General features: G+C 49.1%; 1 protein-coding gene across 7 annotated transcripts in view; it reads right to left on the reverse strand.

Moving 5' to 3' along the window:
- Positions 1-13,840, reverse strand: part of CTIF (cap binding complex dependent translation initiation factor) — a 259,305-nt gene that overhangs the window by 170,502 nt on the left and 74,963 nt on the right. For all 7 annotated transcript variants that reach the window (XM_019721364.2, XM_019721357.2, XM_019721333.2 and 4 more), the window contains one exon: positions 7,065-7,136. In XM_019721364.2, coding sequence (XP_019576923.2) covers positions 7,065-7,136 — 72 coding nt within the window. The remainder of the gene's footprint in view (positions 1-7,064; positions 7,137-13,840) is intronic.

Genomic DNA, 13,840 nt, shown 5'->3' on the forward strand with positions numbered 1-13,840 from the left:
CTTCTCTGACACCACCCCGGTGGGGGAGGCTGGGGGCACCCTGTTACAGCTGGGGGAGGGTGAGAGTCCAGGCTCCGACTGGGTCTTTGCCGGTGTGGGTGTCGGTGCAGCCACAGTGTTTTCTGTGCTGTTTGGCTGCAGTAGAGCAGTTGTGGTCTAAAAGTTTTCTATCTTGCGAGGTTGCTCTTTTTCTGGACCATCGTCAACGAGAGTAGGCTTTTATGGGGTGCTTTTAAACATGTGTCCATTGGCATTTCCTGGTTACTCACTTCTTCAGCTCTAAGCCTGGGATATAGGAGGCCAAAAAGAAACCCAGGGAGGTCAAGTCCCAAGTTCCCTAGCTGGTCCGCCTTACTCTCTCCAGCTTTCAGAATCTTCTGATGGCTGCTTTATGGAGAATGTGCAGGGCTTTAGTTGTACTTAGCAGGAAGATGGAGAACATATACTCCATCTTCCCTGAAGTAGAAACCTTGGTCTGTATTTTTCACAAAACATTTTGAGGGCCTTAAGCCTAGTTCACTCATTTTTCAGAGGGGAAACTGAGGCTGCAGCGAGTTGACGTAGGTCACCCATGATCGAATAGTAAGTCAGAGGTACAGAGATGACAACTGATGTCTTCCAGCTCTCTGTCCAATCCCATCACCATGACCACATGGCCTCTCCGCCCTCACGCCTGTATATTTAACCTCCTCTGCTGGATGCAAGCTCCCCTGCAGACACCGTCCCCCTTCTCCGGGTATTCACATGCTGCTCTGGACTGTTGCTTTTCCAGTCAAGAAAGTCTTATTTCTCTAGGCACACTAGGTTCTCTGAGCGTAGGGGCCAAGCCACGTGGCTCATATTGATTACAGAAGGCACTTAGTGAATGGTTGCTGATTGCTCTCCCTATAAATTTAATAATCAGTATTGTTTGGTAAGTGTTGTATTCTGATTGCTTCAGGTGAGATGGAGCCAGAAGGCACCTTGAGGATAGGGATGGATGCCACCTTTTGGAAAAGAGAGGCTCGCGTGCTGACAGCGGTGGAGGTGGCACGATTGGATCACAATAGCAGGAGCGTGTGTAGTTCTGGGAGGGTTATTAAGAGGAATTACAGTCCATGCTTATGGTGCTCCCAGGAGGGCAGCCCAGAATGGGATAGGACCTAAGAACCATCATGTCAGTTCCCAGACTTCTGAGCACTGCCTGCCCTCCACAATGGCTTGCTGAATGGATCAATGGATGAAAGAATGAATAAATAAACAAAATGAAACAGCTGCAGGAATGAGGATATTTTTAATTAATTAATTAATTAATTAATTTTGAATAGGAAGTTATTTATTAATGAATTTAAATATCAACTTTCCATATTCAGGTATACTGGTATTTAGTGCTATTTTTAAAAAAATGAAATACTGGTATTTTTGTTGGTATTCTTTTTTTTTTTTAACGAAGATTTTTTTTTTTTAATTTATTTGGGTGACAATTGTTAGTGAAATTACATAGATTTCAGGTGTACAGTTCTGTATTACATCATCTATAAATCCCATTGTGTGTTGAATGAGGATATTTAGATTAAACGGCAGCCTTGCCATGGTGGACTGTTGGGGGAGAGACTAAACTAAAACCATCAGCTGGAGTTATGAGAAGGTGGTTTGGGGCTATATCAAAGAAAGACATTTTTATTAATGGAGCTGCCTAACAATGAGGTGCCTTCTGAAGCAGCGAGCTGCCCATTACTGGAAATGTCCAGCAGCTCAACAGCCACATGACGGGGTTCCTGCACTGCAGGATGGGGGGTTAGGGGGTGGGTAGATTTGGTGACCTCTGAGATACTTATCATCCTGAGAGCCCATGAGGTCTTTAGGGTTCACTGGTGACCTGCTTAGTTCTGGATTTGATGTGGGAGGAAGAGGTCAGCTCCAGCCTCTGGTGAGCCTCTGCTAGAGGTGGGGCCTGTGACACTCATCTCGGCAGTCACCAAATAGGTCCTGTTTCCCCCATTCCAGGCTCCTTGTAGAATTATACTTCTTAGTGTACTTATGGTTGGGTGGGACCATGTTACCAGTTCTGGGCAACAAGTTCAGAGTGGAAGTGACATGGGTTACATCTGAGTTGGTGTGTTGACTTGCCAAAGTAAGACCCACCACATGATCCACCCTCTGACATAACTGATTAAAACAGCAATTGCTCCATCAAGTTTGGTCCTGAATGGGTTATTTAAAGTTACTGAGATTCGGAGCTGTTTGTTACTGCAGCATTACCCAGGCTATGCTGACTGATACAAAGGGACACACTTTACTTGTATGGAACACCAGAGAAAATATAAGATCTATAAGGTGCACAAACAGCGGTGGGATTGGACAGCAGTTCCAGCATCTCAGCAGCACACAGACACCTCCACATTCACTATCTTCATCCCCCACTACTCTAGTGACACCCAACGCTAGCCATCCATTCTACCGTGTTTTCTCCTGTTGCCCCAACATCCCGACATTGTGCCCAACTTCAAGCCTTTGCTAACACCATTTCTTTTCTCTTCATTTCCTCCTATTTTCCTTTCCGTCTAACATGCTACCCACCCCTGAAGGCACGGACCAAGTCTCCTGTCCTGCAAGACATTCTCCTACCCACATAGACCAACAGGACCACTCTGGAATGACTGCAGTACTTGTCAGGACGTCTCTGTGGGGACCTTAACAAGGGTGTCTGTAGCCTGTTTCATGTTAACTATCCTCTACTCTGTAAATGGGTAGTGAGCCAGAAGGCTCTAGCTTGTATGTATGCGTCTGCCACGCTTGCAGCAGGTACTCAATAAATACTGACTGAATAGAACGCAGTGCCATGAACACACACAGGATAGTTCTCAAATACTCACAAAAGCTGATTAAAAATCTAGGCACTTTCCTAAGATATCATCTGTACTAATGAGTTTTTTAAATTGGCACTGAACCAATAGTATAATTACTGAAGGGCAGAGAGATGGCTGGCCGAAAACTCCTACGCTTTTCTGTGGACCAGAGGTAAGCAGTGTATTTGAGGTTCACCTCTGCCCACCACCTGTCATTTCCTGGGTCAGAGGCACTGTTGGCACCTAGGATATACCTAGCCTGCAGGCTGGCACAGGTATGAAGGTGGATGGGGGAACAGTGGAAAAATCTGGAAAATCCACACATGCTGCTGTGTTTAGCAGCTATTTGGATCCAGTTAGTCATTTCGTGGAGACATCAAATGTAAACAATGAAAGATTTTCAGAGACGCTCAGAGAAGTCTGTGTGGTCCAATGCCTCATTTTGCAGAAGAGGCACTGGGCTTTGTGCCACCCCTGGGTCAATATCTAGTTTTCCTGACCCTTGGGACAAGGCTCTTTCTTTCTCTCCTGATGCTTCAATTTGCTACTGGGCATTCATGATGGAACAGGGGAGGATCCTTTTCTCATCGTTTCAGGGAGTGTGGGATCTCAGGACTCAGAGACATCACTTCTGACACACCCCCACCTTTCCCAGGGCTTTGCATGAACCCGTCTGATAAGGAGCTGTGCTTATTAGGTTCCCGGCAAGGTTTCATTACCTTGCTCAACAGTCCACTCCGCCAGCCAAGTCCTCCAGTCAGGAAGTCCTTCTCAAGATCTAATGATAGGCCCTGCTGCTGTTATGCACATTCATTTCCTCTCCTTGGCTCTTCTGTGTAGATGGAGAAGAGCTCTCACTCCTGACTTCACACAACCTTTGTATGACTTTGGCTTTCTTCCCTGAATGCTAAACCCCATGCTGGGACCTTGAAATGTTTTCTAACTGAACTGGGTTGCACTCTCTCATTTCAGATGCCTTCCTCTAAATCATCTCCATGCATTTTCCCCAATACAATGAGAAGATGGAAACTGTCCAACCTCTTAAATAAATGATAGGTGACGGATAAGCTCTCTTGGAAAGAGGCGGCCAGGATGCCACACAGTCTCCAATGCAGCCGGATGCCAACTGCCGGTGGGTGGACAGGCCTCCTCGGGACTACGTGTAGCCCATTTTTTTGTTCTGGACTCTCTGAGCCCCCTTGCTCCCATCTTATGGGACTCAGCCTACTCTAGGTTTCTTCTATTTTCTGCCTCTGAATGGCTTCAGAGAGGCAAGGTTGGGTTGTTTTTTACATTTGTTGAAATAACATTCAATGACCCCAGTGTATGACTAATCCCAGGATGGCGCCCACATCTGGGCCTGTCATTCAGGGCATGGTCTATGACCCACCACATGGAGCTTCCTGGGCAGAATGTGGCACCTTAGCATTCGCCAGCCACCCCCCTTTCCTGGGCCCATGTGGCCAAAATGGGGCATTCAGCGGGACTGCCAGAGCAGCCAACCACTCCAGTCTCAATTCAGTCTCAGTTTCCCCCTGAAATGAATTCTCCCCCACGGGTGAATGTGGGGAGACAGAGCTGTCCCATCATCCCAATGATCTCAGAAAGCTCCGCAGAGTTGGTGTGGCAGAGGCATAGGGCCCACTAAGGCCTGATGCACGGACTGGGTCTGGGCCAACTCAGGTATCATTACGAGCACCTCCTGTGTGCAAGGCCCTAGACCAGGGGCAGTCAGGGAAGTAGAGTCAGCCCTAGCTCACACCTTTGGGTCGCCCAGCTGGCTGAGGGGACAGGCAGATGCACATGGAATAGCTGGATCGCACTATCAGTTAGGGAGAGGGTCTGCCTGGATGAGAGGCTATGGAGAGGAGGCCAGTGGGTGTGCTTCTGGGGCTGGGAGGTGTCCCCAAGAGCCGGCCCAGTGCTCCTACATCTGGTGGACCAGGTTGAAGGGAGCCTTGGATGGATGGGCCAGCAGCATCCCCTCAGAGCTACACCCAGCAAAGGCACTCTTCAACGGGAAGCTCCCTGGTTCTCCTTCTATGAGGGAGCTGGGACAGGACAGCGTGGGCAGGGCCAGCTGCCGCAGGCCAGTTACATGGGGCTTTCCTTGTGACACAGTCACTTAAGAAATGCCGACTAGCTTTGAGCCCTTCAGTAGAGGGCATCAGAGGACGGCTGCTACATGAGGGGAAATCACAGGCCCAGTGTTCCCACTGGGATGTGAGCCATCATGCACCATGGGAACAAGGGCAACACCCTGGACAGAGCAGAGCAATGAGAAGGAAGAAGCTTGTCCTGACACTGTTGAACTGCCATGCCAGCCCTGAATACCCACCCAGGTTGTACTAAGAAAGAAATAAATTTCCATCTCGTTTACATCATTCTATTGTTTGTACGTTAATTAACTGAGTCACTAATATCTCAATATCAGGCCTTTCATGGCTGAACCAAAGTTTTCCTGACCTCAGGAGACCTCACTGCAATCCTACTCCTGCCTTTCCGTGCAGCATGGTGTACGTACAACACGCAGGCTCCAACCATGGCCTATCCATCTAGGAGGTCCAGCTCAGTCCTACCTGCTTGGCTCGGGCCTGCCCAGGCTTCTTAACTCTGGGCCACCTGAGGTCTGGGGCCCCCTTTGGACGCTTGCATCTCCTGCCCAGCACTGGGCATTCTTTTACACATGACCTTGTCCTTCTAACTAAGTGGTAAGGCCTCCAAAGGCAGGGGCCATGCTCCAGACCCACCAGAGCTTAGCACCAGGCCTTTGCAAACACTCCGTGGCTGAGGAAGTCTATGGGAAGTCCTTTCCAAAACACCTGACCTCTTCAACCTGCTGAGCTGTCCTGAGCTCCGAGCAGCTTCACACAGCACCAGGGGGTGTGACCACGCCAGGACTCAGGCCCAGCAGCCTTCCCTCTTGCCCTCGCTGGCTCTCCGACATCAAGAGCAAGTTATTGCAGGAGGCCATAGAGGCTCCACTCAGCTCTCTGGACAGGTGCAAGGTGAGGCTGGGCTGGAGGGTGGACATAGGGTTTCCCGGCGGGAATTCCCGCCTGGTCTCAGGAATTTTTTTCGCTTTCCCATTCCCGAATCCCGAGAAAAGTTGGTCGGGAAATCGGGAAAATTGGCTCCTTGAACCCATTATTACCCACAATGGGAAATAAACGTACTACTCACAATGTATCTCTTAGACATTTTTCCTATTTATCGCTAGGGTTTCCAGGAGGGAATTCCCGCCCGTTCTCGGGAATTTTTTTTGCTTTTCCGTTCCTGAATCCTGAGAAAAGTTGGTCGGGAAATCGGCTCCTTGAACCCAGGTAGTTGGCAGTATCGGCAGTCACTTTGATTCATGGCATTGGAAATGATTTCACATTTCCACGGCAGTTCATCGTGGAGAACAGAAAACAGTTTATATCTTGGGATTCCAGAACAGGAAAGCGAAAAAAATTCCTGAGAAAGGTTGGGAATTCCCGCCTGAAAACCCTAGGTGGAGACAAATGTTTTTTCCAGCCTCTAATCCCACTGTCTCCCACAGGGAAGGATGAGTTGTCAGCAGAACAGCTGGATAACCAGAGGGAGGCAAGAGGTCACCAGGGACAGCTCTGGAAGAGCAGCTTCCTCATTCCCTCCTGGCCACGCGACCCACACAGGGTGGGGTGGGGGCTTGGGATCTCAAAGGCAAGCAAACAGGGAGAAGCAGCCAGCTTCGGCCTGGTCCCAGGACAGCTGGTTCGCCGGGAGAAATGGACAGGTCTCAGACACTTCACACCCTCACCCGGCCCCTCCGGGTCCTCTGCAAACTGGAGCACAAGTGATCTCCAAAGTGACCGACCAGCACCCAAACCCTAGTCCCCTTGTTTGTGCAATCCATCAGGGGAACCTCACGTGAACCCTGATGTGTGAATCTCCAGTTTATTCACTTTACTGCTGAATAATATTGCACTGTGAGGACATATCAAGTATTATTGATCCATTCTCCTCTCGATAGACATTTGGTTGCTTGCAGATGTTTGTTATTATAAAAACACTGCTACTGAAAAGAAATCTTATGGATCTGTGTGCTTGGAGAGGGGCTTCACTGTGGGTTGGATATTCGGGGAGAACTTTCCAGAGGGCAGACTGCACCCTCCCGTTTCCCGTTTCCTACTCTCTCCACATCCCCACCTCTCAGGAATGCAGACAGCAGGACACATGACAACACCCAGATGAAGCACGGAGCTGCTTCCTTACCTGCTGTGACGGTGTTCGTCCTCGTGAGAGGGAACAGCTGCTGTCCAGCTGCTCGCTGCAGTCTGCTGTCCACTGCAGAGGAGAAAGGAGTGGTCAGTGCTGGGAAGACATACCGGCTCGTCCTCACGCAGCCCCAGCCCCCCAGGCATGGCCCTGCCCTCCTGCGGCAGAACCAAATCCTGCTGGGCCATTTCAATGGCAAATCCTTCCCTACCAGCAGGGCCACGCTGGCATCTCCCAACTCCACGTGGAAGTGACCCTTTGGTGTACGCTTGGGGAAGGCAAACTCACTTCCCTTCACCTAAACCCACCGAAGTGACAAAGATCCAGCTACATTTTTAAAGTCAACCAGACATGACACAGGGTCACTGTGAGAAAAATCAGCACTGCCTTTGACCGCCTGACCTGGCTTCAGCCACACTAGCCCTCTCCAGGGTCACGGCCAGAGCCGGAAGTGAGGCATGTGTGTATGACCTTCCCATACGCCCCGTTCCAGAAGACGATGGACCCTGGGACTGACAGGACAGCCTGGCGTTGGGGAAGCATCCTAGACTGGCCGTCAGAATCCTGGCTTGAGCCCGGCCCACCACTCACCCTGAGAACTCGGAGGCCTGGCATGGCCCGAAGTGTGGTCTGACCACCACCTGCAGGCCAGTCCCCAAAGCCTGCCACACAGAGTTCCTGGACGCCACCCTCCACCCACTGAATCAAGACTCTGAGAGGGTGGGACTTAAACATTAGCATTTTGATAAGCTCCCACGGGATGCACCAGAAGTTTGAGAGTCAGCGCAATCTGTGTGATCTCCCAGGCTCCATTTTGTCATCTGTAAAATGGGGACAGCAAGGCTGGGTGACTCTACAAGACTGAAGCGAGGAACTTTGGAAACCATAAAAATACTGTAGAGACAGGAAGTAGTAGTAACAGCATGGCCTTCTTCTGTAAGGTGCTATTTAGCAATATGGTGGTGTCTTTATCATTGTGTTAAACATTAGCTAGCCCTGCAGCCTATGCTGACCATTGACCTCGACTTACATCCTGTGTGATACAGGAAAAGCAGACGAGCCCAATCTCTCTGCTTACCACTCTTGGTCAGAACTGTGAGTGAGTGTGGACGGCTCAAAGCCAGTGCAGTGCTGCTTTTGTAAAACCTTGGCTGGGCACAGCCTCCCGACTGTGAGCCAAGGGCACGACCTTTGTACAGGAGAGGCATTTTATTACAATGTTGATGACCCAGGCAGGTACAAGTGTGTATTCTAGAGCAGTGCTGGCCGGGGAAAACAGGATGAAAGCCACAAATAGGAGTCACAGATGTAACTTGAAACGATCTAGTAGCCACAGTTTAAAAAGAACAAAATTAAATTTCATTTATCTCAATATATTTACAACATTATCACTTCAATAGGTAATTAACGTAAACATTATTGAGATATTTTACATTTTTCTTTCCACACTAAGTTTTTGAAATCCACTTAGTGCATACATCAGTTTGGACCAGCCCCATGTCAAGTGCCAGAGAGTCACCAGTGGCTCGTGGCTCCCTTACTGGCCAGCACAGCTCGAGGGAAGGGCCAAGGAGGCGTGCCAGTCCCGGGTGAGTCCTGGCCGCACGCCCACTTTTTGCCTAGTCCTGCTCTGCATTGCAGAGGGGCTCACCCCTGCAGACTGCGACCCCAGGCTCCTGCATCAGCTGGCTTTGGAAGAGAGAACCCAGGGCATTTCTGCCCGCTCTCGCTGCCTCAGATGGCATTACCAGCAGTGACTGGGTCTCCTTCATGGCTCCAGCCCTCACCACAGAGGTCGTCTGTGCATGACCTTGACCTCTGGCTCTGGCAACACCATCTCCTCCCTTTGTGCCTCAGGTCTCTAACGGCTTCCTGGCGTTGCTAATCCCTGGGTTGTTGAGCCTCTCAGTTCCCTTACCATCTGGGTAACCAACCCCCTGGATTAAATTCCCTCTGTCTGGATATTTGCAGTCTCAAGGCATCTCCCCAAGATATTAATTACAGGGCGGGAAAAGGAAAAATGAGAAATCTGTCAGACATCACCTTAAAACCAAGTGATGAGGATGACACCACCCGTAATAAAACATATACTCATGGCCTCCCCAGTAGGATGCAGAGCAGGGCACATCACTTTCGAGGTGCTCTTGCCAAAAGCGCACAACCTCAGTCTAACCATGAGAAAACATCAGGCAGGCAACCCAAATTGATAAACTTTCTACAAAATAAGTGACCAGTACTCTCCAACAGTGCCACGGTTGTGGAATACAAGAAAAGACCAAGACAGTGTCACAGACTGGAAGAGGCTAAGGACACATGACAATGTGATACAAATTTAGATCTTGGAACTGAAAAAGGACATTAGTGGGAAAACAGGTAAAATCCCAAATGAAGTCCCGTTGCACCAAAGTGAATTTCTTAGTTCTGACAATTGTACTGTGGTTACATAAGGTGTTCATACGAGGGGAAGCTGAGTGATACGTTCATGGGAATACCCTGTACTATTTTTGCACTTTTGCTAAAATAATTTCAAAATACAAAGTAACACATATATGGATGTATACATGTGTATATTTTGAATAATATCTCCATATACACACTTGTATGTGTGTGTATATATAAAATGTTTAAACTACTATAAAAACGACCCCTCTGCTTTACAGACTGAAGTGGTTTCTCCTTCCCTGGTTGGAGCCTGAAGGACAGGGCTGGCGGAGGCCGAGGCACTCAATGACCCCCGGCTGAGAAGAGGAGTAGGTCGTGCATTTGTCATCCCACTCGAGGAGGATGGCCTTGCTGAGGAAGGCTTCCTCCATCCCGGGCGTCCCAAACACTTCAACCCCAGGTTCATCGTGCTGAGGTGACCTGCCACAGCATGGTGACTCCAGGGTGGGTGCATCTCCTCCTGGGGTTAGCATGGTCCCGGCAGGGTGGGGCTGGGGAGCCCCGATGGCTCCCCCAGACGAGCACTGCATAGCAGAGGCAGCCATATGCAACCTCATCCCCCTGGCTGGGCTTTCTAAGAGCAGTTCCACGTTCTGCTGAGACTGCTCTGCTTCAGCAACGTCATCCTCAACTTTATACCTGACAACTAGAAGCCATTTTCCCTGAGTGCCTTTGGGGTGGGACCTGCAACAGGCAGGCGCCACCCTTCACAGGAGATGTGAGCTGTCCCAGGAGAGGTGGAGGACTAGGCTGAGATAAGGAAGAGGGCGCTCTCAGCAGGGGCGCAGGGATGGGTGCAGGGAAGGAAAACGGGCAAGCCAGGATTCCTGGAGAAAAAGTGAGCCCAGGCGTGAATCACGGAAGACCATGGCAAGTGCGACTCTGGCTAAGGAGTCAGAGACTCCTGGGGAGACAGGGTCAGACGAGGAGGGCAACCCTGTTAGGGAGGCGGAACTGGCCCGGGGGAGGCAGGTCAGGAAGCTAGAGTCCGACATTCAGGTCTCCACGGTGGTGGAGACAGAGATGGAAATGAGGACGTGGATCTGAGCGCATGGCACAGACAAGCCAGGAGCAAGGGGCTGAACTGCGGGAAGGAAGGCAAAAATGTCAAGTCTGCAGACACGCATCCCAGAGACCCAGCCAGGGCCTCGGGCAATGCATTAGAGGAGGGAATGTGGTCCAACTGTGTACAGCTCTCCCGACCCTGGAAGGAGGATTCAGTGGGAGTCTCCTCCGTTACCCCAGGAAGCCGTACCCACTGGGCCTGTGTGGCATCTCACCTCCGACCCCTCAGCCAAGCAGCAGCCCCGGAACCCTCTCCTCTGATGCTGCCTTGATCGCCTCCATTGGGTAGGGTTTCTTCTCGGTCCGAAAGCCCCCGGGAGCTCTCCTGTCCCTGTGCCAACGCTCCTCCTGCTGGGACCCCCCCTCTCAAAGCTGTTTTTTTCTTCTTGGGCCTCAGCCACCACCTCCTGCGTCTGAACCACTGCCTAGAAAAATCTCCAGACACAGACACACCTTCCCAACGCAGTCCTTATTTACAAGAGATGCTTCCAGGACGGAGAGAAGGGCCACCACTTCAGGAACACTCTCCTGCATCCCGCCCCGCCCCCACACCTGATTTCTGCACGTACAGTGTTTTTCTCCTTCAAGGTCAACTCGTTTACAGCTAGGAGCAAGTCCTCTGGGGGATAAGGGTGACATTTGCCTGAAAAAAGGTCATGGCACAGAAACAGGCAGGAAAAATAGGACATTTTAAAAATATATGGAAACGATGAACATTGAATTCACATGGTTTTTGGCCTCCACCGTATCTGTTATAATTTATTTCTTAATTTGAAAAGCTGAAACAAAGATGGTAAGGGTTAAGATTCAACGAATAGGGGAGTACAGATGTTTATTCTCTCTTCAAAGTAGATGTTTATTCTATTCTCTGTTGTTATCAGTACATTGAAAATATTTTACACTAAAAAGAATTAAAATCTATGATCCGTCATTGGCATCTAGGATGGACAGCATTGCAGGAGCAAACTTGGTGCAGGAACGGGAAAGACACTGCCCATGGGGGGAGGGAGGGCCAAAGGGAAAAGCCTGGAGTCTGGGAGGTGGAAGGAGCTAAAGACAAACCGCCCCGCTTCCCCATGGTGTCTAAGTCCCCCCAGGGACCTGCCCTTCCAGATATCAAAGTGGATTGCGTGGCCAGAGCCAAACTGGCATGCTCACTAAGCGCAGGACGAGACGGAGAGGTCTGCTGCTAAAACTGCAGCCACAAACAGGCGGATGTACAAACGGGAACTCAGTATGTGGTAAGGACAGTGTTTCCAATCAGGGGAAAGGAGACATCAGCAAACACATGGGACCAGACAGCTGGCTAGCAGGTAAGGACAAAGTGACCCGAGAGGTCTGCCTCACACTATCCATGGACAACACATTCCCGGTTGATTAAAATCCAAGATGCAGGTTTTACACAGCAAAGCCTAAAACTTCTGTGTGACAAAAGAAATCACGAACAAATGGCAAGCGAGGGGCTACTCGCAGCACGTATGGTGGATCGCCAAAGGATGATGGATCGCCAGAATATGAAAAGATCTCATTTAAATCCAGGCACTGGTCTCAGCCCGTTCCATACATCAGCATTCCCCCCTCGCAGATACCTAGGCACGTTTATTATCGCCACTTTGCAAATACGGAATTTGAGGCACAGCATGGTTAAGTGACTGACCCAGGGTTACACAGCCCAAAAGTGGCAGAATGAGTAAAGGGCACAAATAGGGATTGACTTAACAAGCAAATAAAAATGTCAGATACTAAATGTAACGTGTGATCTTGGGTTAGACACTGAACCAGATTTCTTTTTTTTATCGTGGTAAAATATATATGACATTAAATTTACCATTTTAACCATTTTTAAGTATGTAATTCTCTGGCATTAAGTATAGTCACAGTGCTGTGTAACCATCACCACCATCCATCTCAGCACATTTTCATTATCCCCGAACTAAAACTCTGTCCTCATCAAATGACAACTCCTCCTGTCCCCTTCCTCCCCCAGCTCCTGGCAACCACCGTTCTACTTTGATTCTCTATGAACTGACTATTCTAAGTGCCTCACAACAGTGGGATATACGGTACTTGTCCTGTTGTGTCTGGTTTATTTCACTTAGCCTCATATCCTCAAAGAGGACTTTATGTGGTAGCATGTGACAGGATTTTGGTTTTTTAAAGCCTCAATAATATTCCATTGTATGTACCTACCCCTTTGTTTACCCATCCATTCACTCATGGACATTCGGGTTGTTTCCACCACTTGGCTATTGGGAATAACGCTGCTATGAACATAGGTGTGCAAGTCTCTATTCATGGTCTTGCTTTCAATTCTTTTGGACATATACCCAGAAGTAGAATTGCTGGATCACATGGTAATTCTATGTTTAATGTTTTGAGGAACCTAGAATTTTAAAAACTAAATAATAGTACTGTATCGATGTTTATTTCCTGTACTGTGATTATGTAAAAGGATGTGTCTATTCTTAGGAAACACACACTGAAGTCTTCAGGGATAAAGGGGAATCGTATCTGCAGCTAACTCTCAAATAAATCAGCAAAGTTTATATATACTATCGCTCAACCTATCAATCGATGAAGAGACTGACAGCAAATGTGGTAAAACATTAACAGCTGTAGAATCTGGGTGAAGGATATGCAGGAATTCTTTGTACAATTATTGTAATTTTTATGGACATCTGAAATTATTTCACAGTGAAAAGTTATTTAAAAAGTCATCTTATCCAGGGCTTCTTAAGCAGGGATTACCTAGGGTGCAATGTGAAGGTCCTGTGGGCAGCACTGCTGTCACCCAGTGCCCTCGATTCCCTGTGAGGGAACTGAGAGGGGACGTGGCTTCCTCCCGGCCTCACAGAGCCCAGAGCCCAGGCCTGGGACGGCCAGTAGCAGAATCCTGCTGGCCTAAGACGAGCTTCTCAGAGTGGGGACCATATTCAGCCGTTTCCTTTATTCTGGGCCAGCTTTCTGGAAGGGGAGGTGAGACAGGAGACTGGCTGGAGCTCATCCCCCATCCACAGTGAAACTCCAGGAAAGCGGTGTGTGTAAGGGCTGAGATTTGACGGGGGGAGAAAGGCTTTTTGCTCCTCTCTTGGAAAACAAACAACGTTCCTATTGTACAGGCAGTGCAACGTAGTGATTAGAGGCTTGAGTTCTTGAGGCAGAGAATCTCGAATTTCTATTCCTACTCCATCACTTACTTGCTCTATGACCTTTGGGAAAGTCACTTCATCCCTAGACTCAACTTTCCCCACCTGTAACAACCCAAA

Source organism: Rhinolophus sinicus, linkage group LG09, assembly GCF_036562045.2.
Source record: "Rhinolophus sinicus isolate RSC01 linkage group LG09, ASM3656204v1, whole genome shotgun sequence".
NCBI classification, from domain to species: Eukaryota; Metazoa; Chordata; class Mammalia; order Chiroptera; family Rhinolophidae; genus Rhinolophus; species Rhinolophus sinicus.